At 46.8% G+C, this 13,859-nt stretch overlaps 1 protein-coding gene across 2 annotated transcripts in view; it reads left to right on the forward strand.

Annotated features, from left to right (window-relative positions):
- LOC126291839 (uncharacterized) overlaps positions 1–13,859 on the forward strand; it is a 501,394-nt gene that overhangs the window by 403,706 nt on the left and 83,829 nt on the right. For both annotated transcript variants that reach the window (XM_049985553.1, XM_049985554.1), the window contains exon 6: positions 5,760–5,894. In XM_049985553.1, the coding sequence (XP_049841510.1) occupies positions 5,760–5,894 (135 nt within the window). The remainder of the gene's footprint in view (positions 1–5,759; positions 5,895–13,859) is intronic.

Genomic DNA, 13,859 nt, shown 5'->3' on the forward strand with positions numbered 1-13,859 from the left:
CATGCAGGCTTATCGGCAATCGTTCTTCCCGCGAACCACACGCGACAGGAATAGGGGAAGGGAAACTGCTACTCAAAGTGTCCTGCATTACTCCATAAGGTGCTCTGTATGTTGATGTAGGAGTATATGTATATAAAGCTGATCTATGGGATTACGTAATTAACTAAAACACGACGTCTCGCCCGAGAACCAGTTTACAACCCTGTCTTACTTTCGCACCGTCGTTTCACGCAGTAAGTAGCTCGATAGACGGCTACACGCCCCTAACGCCTACGCATCAGCGCGGCGCTGTTGAGGGCCGTGAAAGCCAATAGGGGAAGGGCTGCCCTCGCGATAAGAGGGGCCCTAAATTAAAGGGTCGCGTGCTGGCCTGTTCCGTCGGACCACCTGCCTTTCTAACCCGCGATAGCACGCCGGCCAGGAAGGTAAATTTGGCTTGCAAATGGTGCTGCCCCTGCGCGTATCGACTGCGCTCTGGTGGTCAGGAGAGATGGGAGTCCTTGGCCCGTGCTCCGAGCCCTTACCCGCGGTCCGCTGCACGCGCCTGCACTCCACACTATACATCCCTCGAGGACACACGCCAGCGTGGTCGGAGGCCGTTAGCGCAGTAGCCACTTCCTCCGCCAGACAGCACTAATCTGCAGTTGCTCCGAAGCACATTATGTCCTTTACGTACACTGATTAGACGCAACATTACGACCACTGCCCGCCGCGAGAATGAATGCAACCTGGTGGCGCTGTAGCCCATGACGTGGAGAAGAAAGTGCACAAGCGGAACAGAGGGGAAGAGACAATCATTCTAGCTATGACAAGGGTCACAAATGACGCTATACGTAGTTCTCAAAATGGCATCTCTAACAGAGAAACGTTCAAACCAGAGAGCTGGAAAACCAGAGATATTAATGGGAGGTTACAGACCTGGCACTTAACAAAAGCACGGCGAATCGTTGGCAAGGCGTCTGTCATCATGGCAACAAGGTTGCACAAACCTGTGCGATCTCCAAAATGCCGGCCTGCCTCACACAACTGTGACTCTCTAAAGCTGGATCGTGCGGACACTCTCATTCGAGAAGATTGACGGACCAAAATCTATCATGTCTCTGCTCAGCTGGCCGTCTGTTTTGGTAGTACTAACACACTCGTTGTCAGTTGTGGTACTGTATGGTGTGTGTCCACTGGTTGCTTCGCCACCTAGCAGAATATCATGAAGAGCAACAATCTGTGCGGAACTGTTTCTGCGATACGGGGCTGATCATAACAGTTTTTTGTCGAACAACGCCATAGGTGATGAAACATCGGATCATCACTTCGAACTGGAAGGACCCACCAATCCACAGAGTGGCACTACATCGCCTCTCTTCTGAACAAAAAGTTCAAAACCGCATCCTAAGTCGGTTTTCTGGAATTCTCAAAGGGTTAATCTGTTTGACGCCTTCCCTCATGACGCCATGGTCAACTCTGAAGTCTACTGTGCTACCCTCATAAAATTAAAGAAACTGTTTTAACGTGTTCGTCGCCACAAAAATGCTAACTTCTCCGCCTCTATGACAATGCAAGGCCTCGCATATAGACTGACAATTAATGAAATAAAATCGACATAACTTCTGAATGGTGTGCGTTAGCGTGTTCAAACTGCACGGTTGATCACAGGGCATGACGACAATTACTATGCACATGCCCAGTTTCAGTTGGATGGGTTTGCCAATAAGCAGAATTGGCGTATTTGGGAGACTGAGAATCCGCATTTCGCGATCGAGAAGTCTCTTCACTCTCAACGGGTGACTTCGTGGTATGCAATGTCCAATCACGGAATAGACGACGCCATATTCCTTGATGGCATGATGATTACCAAACGCTATCTAAAAGTTATGCAAGATGATTTCATCCCTATTATCCAAAGTGAGCCTGATTTCGACACGATGTGGTTCATGCAAGACGGATCTCGACCCCATCGAAGGAGGAGAGTGTTAGATGTCCTGGAGGAGCAATCGGGGACTGGCTATGGCGTATCCAGAGGCCACTGGCATGGGCTTCGATTGGCTGCCGTATCCGCCGGATCTCAACACGTGCGACTTCTTTTTGTGGGGCTATATCAAAGAGAGGGTGTACAACAATAACCCCAAAACCACTGCTGAACTCAGAACAGCCATTCAGGAGGTCATCGACAGCATCGATGTTCCGACACTTAAGCGGGTCATGCAGAATTTCGCTATTCGTCTGCGCCACATCATCGCCAATGATGGCAGGCATATCGAACATGTCATAACCTAAATCCGAATATCTGCAGTGAGGTTTAGATGTTGAACAAAGTGTGTACACATCGTAGTTTGTAACTAATTCACGTTTTTCTTACAGTTCAATATTTGTCATCCTGTAAGTCCGCCCACCCGAGAGGAACTCACACGATTCATTGGATTGTTCTTCCTCATACATCCTACAGCAAGGATCTCGCATCTTCCGATATCCATCTGTTCGGCCCAATGAAGGTTGCACTCCGCCGGTTGCAGTACGTGGGTGATCCAACAAGACGTTGACTCCGACGTCGACCAGGAGAGTGGCGACTTGCGGGCATGAAGGCCGTCCAAGTAAGGTGGCGTAATGGCGTTGCATTGAACGGAGGTTATACTGAAAAACTAGGTTTTGTAGCCAAAGGAGTAGAGAATAATACACTGATGGAAAAAACCACAACACCGAAAAATAGTTACTGCAGAGTAATGAAATACATTTGTCTCAGTAACACGTTTCAGTGGTCAACATTGCAAGATTACAACCTAAGGTAAGCGCAAAATTATCGGATTGGGTTGGGTTGTTTGGGGGAAGATACCAAACAGCGAGGTCATGGGTCTCATCGGATTAGGGAAGAACGGGGAAGGAAGTCGGCCGTGCCCTTTCACAGGAACCATCCCGGCATTTGTTTTGAGCGATATAGGAAAATCACAGAAAACCTAAATCAGGACGGCCGGATGCGGGATTGAACCGTCGTCCTCCCGAGTGCGACTCCGAAATAATCGGTTGCAAATGTGAGACGCTGATACATTAATAACCAGTGTTGAATGCAAGTGTGCAAACGTTCATGAATACTGTTGTAGAGGTGCCAGATGCCAATACGTGGGTCGGAGTTCCATCCCTGTAACACTTGGTCGGTCAATACAGTGAAGGTTAATGCTGGTTGTAGATGACTCTGGAGTTGTCAGATTATATCCAATGTGTGCTCGATTGGCCATCCCTGTAACACTTGGTCGGTCAATACAGTGACAGAATGAGATTTTCACTCTGCTGGTTGTAGATGACGCTGGAATTTTCTGATGATATCCGACGTCTGCTTGATTGGCCATCCCTGTAACACTTGGTTGGTCAATACAGTGACGGTTAATGCTGGTTGTAGATGACGCTGGAGTTGTCCGATGATATCCGACATGTGCTCGATTGGAGACAGATCTGGTGATAGAGCAGGCAGAGGCAACATGACACTCTGTGGAGCATGTTGGGTTACAACAGCGATACGTCGGCGAGTGTTATCCTCTTGGAAGACACCCCGAGGAGTGCTGTTCGTGAATGGCTGCACAAGAAGTCGAATCACCAAACTCATGTCCAAATTTGCAGTCATGACAGCTCCTGTTGTCACACGAAATTGCACTCCTATCATAACTCCAGGATCAGCGTGTCAGACACACGGTTAGTTGTAAGCACTCACCGCCATCACTGGCATCGAAGCAGACTCAATTTTCATCATCAAACACAACAGACCTGCACCCTGCCCTCCAATGAGCTCACGTTTGACACCACTGAAGTCGCTTATGGCATTTGTTTGTGCTCAGTGGAATGCTCGCTACAAGGACGTCTCGCTCGAAGCTATCTTTGAATTAATCGATTTGTAAGAGTTCTTTGTGTCACTTTGATGCTGAAATTGCTGCTGCAGATGCGGTACGGAGCACCAGAGCTATACACTGAACACCATGGCTCGGTAATGCCACGTGGCCGTCAAGAGCCCGGTCTTTTCCGACCGTACATTCTTCCCACCGCGGCCAGCAACGATGTACTGTAGCTACATTCAGTATGTGACCACCTCAGGCAGCAATACAGGCATGGCAACGACGGGGCACGCTGTGTGTGATGTTGAAGCAATAACGCCCATTCTTCCCGCAGAGCTGCTCGCAAGTGTTGGAGAGTGGTTGGTGGACGCTGACGTGATGGAGCCTGTCTCCGTAGTGAATCCCAGAGGTGCTCTGTGGAATTCAAATCGGGTGAGCGAGCAGGCCATGCCTGCAGCATCTTCCGTTTCCTAGAAAACATCAACCACCTGTGCTCTATGAGATCGAGCATTATCGCCCATCAGTACGAAGTCTTGGCCTACAGCACCTCGCAACAACCGCACATGAGATCCCAATATTTTCTCACGATACCTGACACCAGTTAAAACATGCCGATTCGACCATAAAATTTCAAGAAGAGCTATTCGAGTGGTCAACGTAAACCTTGCTCACACCATTAGGCATTCTCCTCGATATTTGTCTTTTCCACAATTTTTTGGTCCTGAAATCGTGTCCCACGTTGCCTACAGATGCGAATACATCGAGAATCACTATTCATATCTGATAGGGACCCACTGTTCGACCGTCCAGGTGGCAAGTTGATGACTCGACTCTAGACGTTCCCTTCTGTGAAGACTCGTCCAGTGGATGCTGGGAGATCGGATACCAGTCGTTGTGTAGTACTAAGTTGTTACCGTTGAGACCTTACAGCCAAGTATCGGTTCTCTTCTCTCTGACATCACGCACGGTCGGCCCTGCCCTGGTCTTCAGCATACAGTTTGGGTCTCTATAAACTGTCGCCAAATGAGAGAAACAACACAACGATTCACATAAAGGCATCGGGCCACACCAGTCTGCGACTCTCCTGCTCCCATTCTTCCTACGGCCCTTCACCACAGAGAGTCTGGTGGTTGTCTTTTCCGTGCCATTCTGCATCGTTAATGACTGTGTACTCTGAGATTGTGGATGCGGCACTATTCGGCAAACAGTACCCCCGTTTGGTAGGTGCCCTGACGACATCATTGGTGTGGTTTCTGCTGACCAGAATGCCATCTTCCGTGCAGAACACGACCATACCGACATCTGTTTACAGTTTGTATGATTATATCGTGAATAAGACACAGGGTAGGGAAATGGCGGTTTGTTGCTGTAATTTTGGACACCAGTGTATTAACAATTGTCGTTTGTATAGCGTACATGGAGGCACAGCTGACTGCAGTTAATTTTCCTTTGCCAGGGTGGATACCCACAACTTGAATGTCTTTGCTCAGCGTTCCATAACCTAGAAGACTGCTCCCACGAGTGGAAGCTAGCACTAGCAACCACGTGCTCGGGCAGACCTGATAGAAGTATTTCACTGGAACCCTCGGTGTCGCTAACAGAGCGCCATCGTTTGAGCCATTCGAGCAATTCATAGGATGGAGCTATAGTTGGTAGGACCCACAAAAAGACCGTTTGGATTTCTGCTGTTTGTTCCTGTTCCCGATTTCGTCTCTCAGTTTCTCCCATGATAAAAGTGGTCACTTTAGCCACAGATTTTATTTCGATTAATTGTTTATGTCTGCCACTCTTATACCAGACAGGTGCTACAAGACAGGTATCCCTCAGCAGGTTCAGTATATTCGAAGTTGGGTAACTATCTGTGTAATACTTCCACTGTCCAGTTGGACCAGTACTGCACTTGGCCCAGCCCACTGCTCAGTGTGACCCCTCGGTGTGGTGTTTCAGGGCTTCAACGGGGAGGACAGCGTGCTGCTGCCACTGGCGCTGGCCGGGGTGGTGCTCGTGCTCGTCATCATCATCGCCGCCTGCTACGCCATCCGCAGACACCGCCACAAGGTCAACCGCCGCCAGGCCATTGGGGTGAGTCTGCGCCACCAGCTGACGCCCGTCGTCATTGTCATGTGTATAGCGTATACTCCTTTGACCCTCAATTTGAATCCTTGCTCAGCGTTGTGTGTTACCATAGCCGATGCTGTGTCCTGAAGCAATCTGCATAAATAATACACAAAAAGTATAAGTGTCCCACAAGGCTCAGTGTTAGGTCCAGTATACTTTTTCCTATATATTGTGGATCTACCCACCCCTAGCGTATTCCAAGGTTATGTCGTAGTTACAGCTGTCACTGTTCTTATCAAGCTATCTAGACAAATTTTGACTGGAGCCCACTCATGTTTGTCAAGTATCATTTTTAGGACTGTTGTTAGTCTTTGCTCTATCTTAAGAGCCTACCTGTTTGCTGTGTACTCTGATGCTACATCATCAACACAGCCAACAGTTTCTGCTACACATTACAAATTTTGGAAGAAGGTCCAAGTCTCCCCCAAGGATCAGTGTTAGCGCCATTGTGATTTTCTATACATAAACCTATCCACAACTGTTGGACACAAAGTCTGAGTCATCACAACAGCAGATACCGTACATCTCATGCCACCTACATAAAGTATGACCTAAAAGTGCTTGTGAGCCTCAGAAATCACTGTTAGGACCGTTGTTACTACTCCTGTCCCTCAGAAATCACTATTATGACAGTTGTTACTATTCCTGTATCTTGAGGACCACCAGACGACCAGTGGAGAGTCATGTCATTAGCACAGCTGGAACTGTGCACCTCACGCCAAATAAATAAACTGTAGGGTTAAAATGCAGGTGTCTCCTGAGACTCACTACAAGGATCATAGTTATTTCTCGTGTTTCTTAAGGACCTACACACCACCAATTGACAATGAGGCTGTGTCAACTGTGTAGGTCAGGTGACCTATATAAATCATGACTAATTTTATTTGTTAAGAAAACATTCAACAAGCTAGATCGCATAAAATATTTCTTTAGTTAACGCAATCTGTTACGATAGACTTAGCTATCATCTCCAGGTCTTAAAAATCTTTTCGTTGTGAAAGATATTCATTTTACGTTGAATCTCACGCCACATTGTCGTGTTATATGAGGTTCGACGTAAAATGAACACGTTTCACAACAAAAAGATTCTAAGACCTGAAGATGACAGCGAAGTCTGTCAAAGCTGGTTGTCTTGAAAAAAGAAATATTTTATGCGACGTGGGCTGTTAAATGTCCTGTAGCAAGTAAAACAACTTCCTTCTTCTGTACTCTCAGAATAAGGCGATTCAATCAAATTTTTCTTGTGTGCCTAAAGGATCACTATCAGGACTATTGCTACTTTCATTCCATCTAAGGATCCTGCCCATCACCAGAGGACTTTCCACATACGTCATTAACACAGCCTGCACTGTCTACGTCACGTTGCTAAATAAATTATGAGGTAAAGATGTAGATGTTCCACGAGGATCACTATTAGTGCCATTGCAATACTTCATGTACCTTAAAACACTACCCAGCACGAATATCACCCCAAGTTATGTCATTAACACAGCACTGTCCATCTCGGGCCACCTACAAAATCACAGCCAAATGCACTGGTGCACCTCTATGATCACAGGTTAGTTGTTACTTTTTGTGTGTCCAAAGGACATTCCCACCAACAATAAGTGACCTATGTTATTCAGCACTTAGTTTGTGCACTTCAAGCCACAAGCATAAAATCTGTATGTATAATTGGGGTGTTCCTCGAAGCTGTGACAGTTGCAATTTTTACTATATCTTAAGGATCAAACCACTAACAGTGCACTTGGAAGCTAAGTTATAAGCAAAGGAGGTGGCGTCCTGGAGGACCATTGTTAGGATTATTGATTCTGAACAGTGGCCTTTAACGCTATGTCACAGGCGCAGCCAGCGATGTGCACGTCTTGCTGCATCCATAAACTTTGTACACAATGTACAATCATGGTCTAATGGTCTAGTCCTGTGTTATCTTTCCTATATGTTAAGGAATTACCTACCAATAGTGGACTCTGAGGTCATTCCATTACCATACCATTAACTGTGCACTTCACGTCATATAGCTGAATTATTGCATAAAAGTTAGGTTGATTGGTGTATTTCCAGTGTCTTAGGGATCTATCCACCACTCGTACACTGCAATGCAACGTCAATTGCAGAGTCGTTAGAACTTCATGCGACCTTCATAATATGCAAAACGTACAGATGGCCGTCGAGGATGAATATTGTACCTGTATCTTAAGGACCTAACTTTTTCCTTTCACTGGACACAAATATTGTTCTCTCAGCGCCCAGCAGCAGAGTCTTACTACGCAGTGCTCGGAGTAAAGTTCAGTCTGGCGCAGATCAGATTCAGAAACGGTCCCAGGAGGGAGACGGCGCTGCGCGACTTCACTCCGGAATTTGCGAGCGGATAAACTTCAGAGTGAAAGCAAAGTCTATTGTAAACAATATACAATGAGTCTCAGTTGAACACAATTCTACGCCGGCCATGGTGGCCGTCCGGTTGTAGGCGCTTCAGTGCGGAACCGCGTGACTGCTACGGTCGCAGGTTCGAATCCTGCCTCGGGCATGGATGTGTGTGATGTTCTTAGGTTAGCTGGCTTAAGTAGTTCTAACTTCTAGGGGAATGATGACCTCAGATGTAAAGTCCCATAGTGTTCAGAGCCATTTGAACCATTTTTGAACCCAATTATAGACTCAAATCCAAAAGGCACAAATAAACGATGTACCACGAAAGAATTATCCGAATGGGAAGGAAATCGATAGATGTGGTTCACATATAAAGACATTCAAATGATTACAATTTCAGGGCAGTTGCTTGATTCATTCAAGAGAAATACCTTCACAAATTGAGCAAGTCAATAATGTATCAATCCACCTCTGGCCCTTATGCAAGCAGTTATTCGGCTTTATATTGATTAATAGAGTTGTTGGATTCCTCAGGGATATCGCGCTAAATTCTTCCAATTGGTCAGTTGGGTCGTCATCATTCCAAGATGGTTGGACGGCCCTGTCCATAGTGCTAGAAACTTTCTCAACTACGGAGACATCTTGCTGTCCAAGACACTGTTTTGCAAGCCGAAGACAAGCAGTAGCAACACTCGTCGTGTGTGAGCTGGCATTATCCAGGTGAAATATAAGTCCAGAAAGGCTTGCATGAAGGATAACAAAACGTGGCGTAGAATGTCGACGACGTACCGCTGTGCTTCAAGGATGCTACGGATGACAACGAAAGGTGAACTGCTATGACAACAAATGGCATCACAGACCTGGTTGTCGGACAGCCACGTTGGTATTCCAGCACTACCTGCGGAATAACCAGAGACGTCATCGGCCTGGGATCTCATTGACTGGAATAGAACTGTCTTCAGTGACGGGTTCTGCTTCGAACTAAGCCCCAAAGACCAGCGAAGATGTCTGGAGATGTCCCAGACAGCGGTGGGATACCAAACTGATTGTCGGCTGCCAAACAGCCCAACAATTAAGAGTGATGGTCTGGGTGTCATTTATTTTCATAGCAGGACTCTTTACTTGTCATCTGTTTTAACCCTGCAGCACAGCGGTACGTGGCCGGCCGCGGTGGTCTTGCGGTTCTAGGCGCGCAGTCGGGAACCGTGCGACTGCTACGGTCGCAGGTTCGAATCCTGCCTCGGGCATGGATGTGTGTGATGTCCTTAGGTAAGTTAGGTTTAAGTAGTTCTAAGTTCTAGGGGACTGATGCTCAGAGCCATTTGAACAGCGGTACGTGGATTATATTCTACGCCCTTCATGGCAGGCCGTCGTGGGCTTACGTTTGAGAAAGATAATGTACGCCCGTACACGGCAAGAATTTCTACTGCTCGTCTTCATTCCTGCCAAACCCTAGCTTGCCCACCAAGGTCGCCAGATCTCTGCCCAATCGAGAACGTTTGGAGCTTTATGGGCATCTGTGACGAAATTGAGTGGCAATTGGACAGAATTTGGCACGATATCAATGAATGCCAACCCGAACAAGTAGTTGCATAAGGTCTAGAGGTGCACCAATCCGTTACTGATTTTCTCATTTTGTGAAGTTCTTTCTCTTGAAGAGATCATCCAGTTTTTCTGGTATTGTAATCATTTGGCTCTCCATATCGTTCTACACAGTTCTGTTCCATATTTCCTTCCTGGCGCGTCGCCTTTCTCTCTCTCTCTCTCTCTCTCTCTTTTCTTTTCTTTTCTTTTCTTTTTGTCTTAGTGTGTAAATCCAAACTCATGGCTAGGTAATCAACAAAGTAATATAATACCGTGGAATTAAATGCTACATGTACGGTAAGAGAACTGTCCGCGTCGATAGCTGAGTGGTCAGCGCGACGGAACGCTATGCTAAGGGGCTTGGGTTCGGTTCCCGGTTGGGTAGGAGATTTTTTCCGCTTGGGGACTAGGTGTTGTGCTCTCTTCTTCATCATTATCATCATCATCATCTTCACCTCATCCCCATCGACGCGCCAGGTGACCTGTCTACCCGATGGGAGGCCCTAGTCATACAAAATTTCACGGTTCCTTTTCGGCCACGTGCAAGCTTGTTCAAAGAATTTCACATCTGAGCGGCCATCCAGGCGGCCGTTGGTGCGTGCAGATCAATGATCCTTGCTACGCGCCCGATGGACGTGACTTAACAGACGCCACCTCCACATCGTAGCCCCTAGGTAGAATATTCCCCTATGTTTGGTGGCGACAGAATATACCCACCACCTGTGTATTCTCTTGCCATGTCATTAGAACAGGCCGAACTGTTCTCCTAATGGCCACAAGATGTACGTATCATCCCAAGATCACTGTTAGGACCATCATTCTTCCTAATGGCTCGTCATAGTTCAGCCAATTTGTTGGAAATATTTGTGAATCAATAGTTCAGAACCTGGAGTTGTGGGAGTACATATTTATTAGATCTGCTTCCACCGCTCGTTGTCCATCTAGTATTTACTCCGCCCTTCTCTCTGTCCATCTCTTTCTCCCCTCCCTCTCTGTCAGGAGAAGGAGGCGTCCTTCTCCGTTTACTCTATCCATCCGCTCCTGTCCCTCTCTCTGTCCATCTCGTCCTCCTTTCTTTCTCTATCCATCTCCCCCTTCCCACTGTCCATCTTCTCCTCTCTCCCTGTCCACTTCTTCCTTCTCCTTATCTAACCATCTACTCCTTCTCCATACGTACCCATGCCCTACATCCCGCCTCTTCTCTCAGTCCATCTCTTCCTCTGCCTCCTCTCCGCACGTTATCACCAACAGGCCAATAAGAAATTGCTGGTTCTTAGCCTCGTAATATTTCTTTGCAGACAGTAAGTGAGATTAAAAATTTGGCTAAAATCGATTCAGCGGTTTGGGATGAGTCTTTCACTGGTGGCCTTGCCCGCATACGCACATGTCACATATACACTGAAGACGCAAAGAAACTGGTACAGCTGCCTAATATCGTGTAGGGCACCCGCGAGCACGCAGTACTGCCGTAACACGACGTGGCATGGACTCGACTATGGTCTGAAGTACTGCTGGAGGGAACTGACACCATGAATCCTGCAGGGCTGTACATAAATCCTTCTAAACAGCAAGTTGCAAAGCATCCAAGATACACTCTATACTGATCATGTATGAGGAGTGTTTAACCTCAGAAAAGTGTCCCTGGAGTCAGTCTGCAGCAATTCTGGGCGCGTAAGGTGTCGCATTGTCCTGCTGGAATTACCCAACTCCGCCGGAATGCACAATGGACATGAATGAGTGCAGGTTCAAAAATGTTTCAAATGGCTCTGGGCACTATGGGACTTAACTTCTGAGGTCATCAGTCCCCTAGAACTTAGAACTACTTAAACCTAACCAACCTAATTACATCACACACATCCATGCCCGAGGCAGGATTCGAACCTGCGACCGTAGCGGTCGCTCGGCTCCAGGCTGTAGCGCCTAGAACTTACCTGCTTTACCACTTATACCTAGATATGTAGCTTTGTGTAAAAGTATTTGATGACTGATGCAGTCAAATGCTTTTGATAGATCACAAAATATTCACCTTCATCTCTTTGTAGATGGACTCTGACATTGGCAGGAAATACAAATATTGCATCTTCTATTGATAATCCCCTTCTGAAATCCAAACTGACTTTTGCCATTGCAGGTATTGTGCTGACTGAGATGCTATGGGAAAACTTTTCAGCAATGAGACTGGCTGATAGTTTGCAATATCTGCCTTCTCTCTCTTTTTATACAGAGTTTCATAGCTGCATACTTCAGCTTTTCAGGAACTGTTCCTTGCTTAAGTGAATGCAGAAGGCGACATATAAGCAGATTTACCAAAGTCTTTATTAGCAAGTTCGGCCATATGGTAGGTGCGAAATGCAATAATGTCTCTGTCAACGAAACTTTCGAGTCCACCAACATTGGGTACTCCAGAACCTCCACGGACAATGGCTACAGTAAACCATCCGTTACCATGATCAAACGAATCATTAATATCTAAACTAAAATTAAGTCATTTACAGACAATTTCCTCCTATTACGCGTATACAACGACAAAGCAGAAGGCGACATATAAGCAGATTTACCAAAGTCTTTATTAGCAAGTTCGGCCATATGGTAGGTGCGAAATGCAATAATGTCTCTGTCAACGAAACTTTCGAGTCCACCAACATTGGGTACTCCAGAACCTCCAAGGACAATGGCTACAGTAAACCATCCGTTATCATAATCAAACGAATCATTAATATCTAAACTAAAATTAAAGCGGCACGCACAGAAAACAGAAGGTCCGTCCAGCAAGGCTTGACCTGACTGGTATACGATTCTTCTTGACTCCAGCGTTGTGCGCTGCGAACAGTCGTGGAACCGTTCGGAGACGCCAGTCGTTTACATCAGCATGACAGAGGACCCTGCCTCGAAGCAGCGCCTGTGAGGCAACGGTTTGTGGACACTGACACTCGTGAAATGGACTGGCCCGTCCAGAGTCCGTACTGATCGCAATGGGACACCTTTGGAACGAGTTACAAAGTTCAGTTCGCCAGAGAGCCCAGACTTCAACATCACTATCTTCTCTCGTTTGTTATCAACTCCGCTTGAGACTGCGGCGTCCGAGGTGAGTAACTTGGATCGAGGAAGAATCGACTGACATACCTCCGCAGACGTTCAAGGACTCACTAAAAGAGTGCCCTGCAGATTTCAAGCGGTCATAAAGACGAGTGTGGGACTCTCCCATCCAGTGTGCACTAATAGGTGTCCAAATAGTGTGTATTATTCAATGTTTTTATTCCATGAAAATTATTGCAAACACAGATCTTGAGCGCTTGACACGTCCTGGATATCCTTCAACACACAACTGAATGAATGCACTAACCGTCTGGTTATATTCGGTGGCGATGTTGGTGATAGTAAGTTCCTAAGGCACCAGGCCGCTGAGGTCATCGGTCCTTAGGTTTTCGTACTACTTAATCTAACGTAAACACGCTGAGGGCAACACACACGCCCATACACAAGGGAGGACTCGAACCTCGGAGGGGTTAGGGCTCGGCGAGGGGGGGAGGGGGGGGGGGGAGAGCCGCGCAAACCGCGGCAAGGCGCCTTCACTGCGCGGCTTGATTCGGACATACAGGGTGGTCAGAATCAGTTTGAAAAGTTTGTAACGGCGTTGTAGAGTAGGTTGCGCTGAGAAATAATGTTTAAGAAAAAAAAACTCGGTACATTACTCCGATTCCGAGTGAATTAGCATTGAAGTTAGCTAATCAGGCCGTTGCGTGCGCACACTAAAGTCTACCACCAGATAGACTATATGATCAAAAGTATCCGGCTGCCATTCCCTTCCAGCACCAGATTAAACTTATGCCTGCGATAGTGGAAGCTTCCATAAAAGCTAAAAGTGGGCCAATACCATACTGAATTCCAGCAGTATCACTGGAGAGCGCCCACGAACTTTCATTTTCATCCATGTGTCCGGATACTTTCGATCACATGGTCTACATTATTACTGGT

Source organism: Schistocerca gregaria, chromosome 9, assembly GCF_023897955.1.
Source record: "Schistocerca gregaria isolate iqSchGreg1 chromosome 9, iqSchGreg1.2, whole genome shotgun sequence".
Lineage (NCBI taxonomy): Eukaryota > Metazoa > Arthropoda > Insecta > Orthoptera > Acrididae > Schistocerca > Schistocerca gregaria.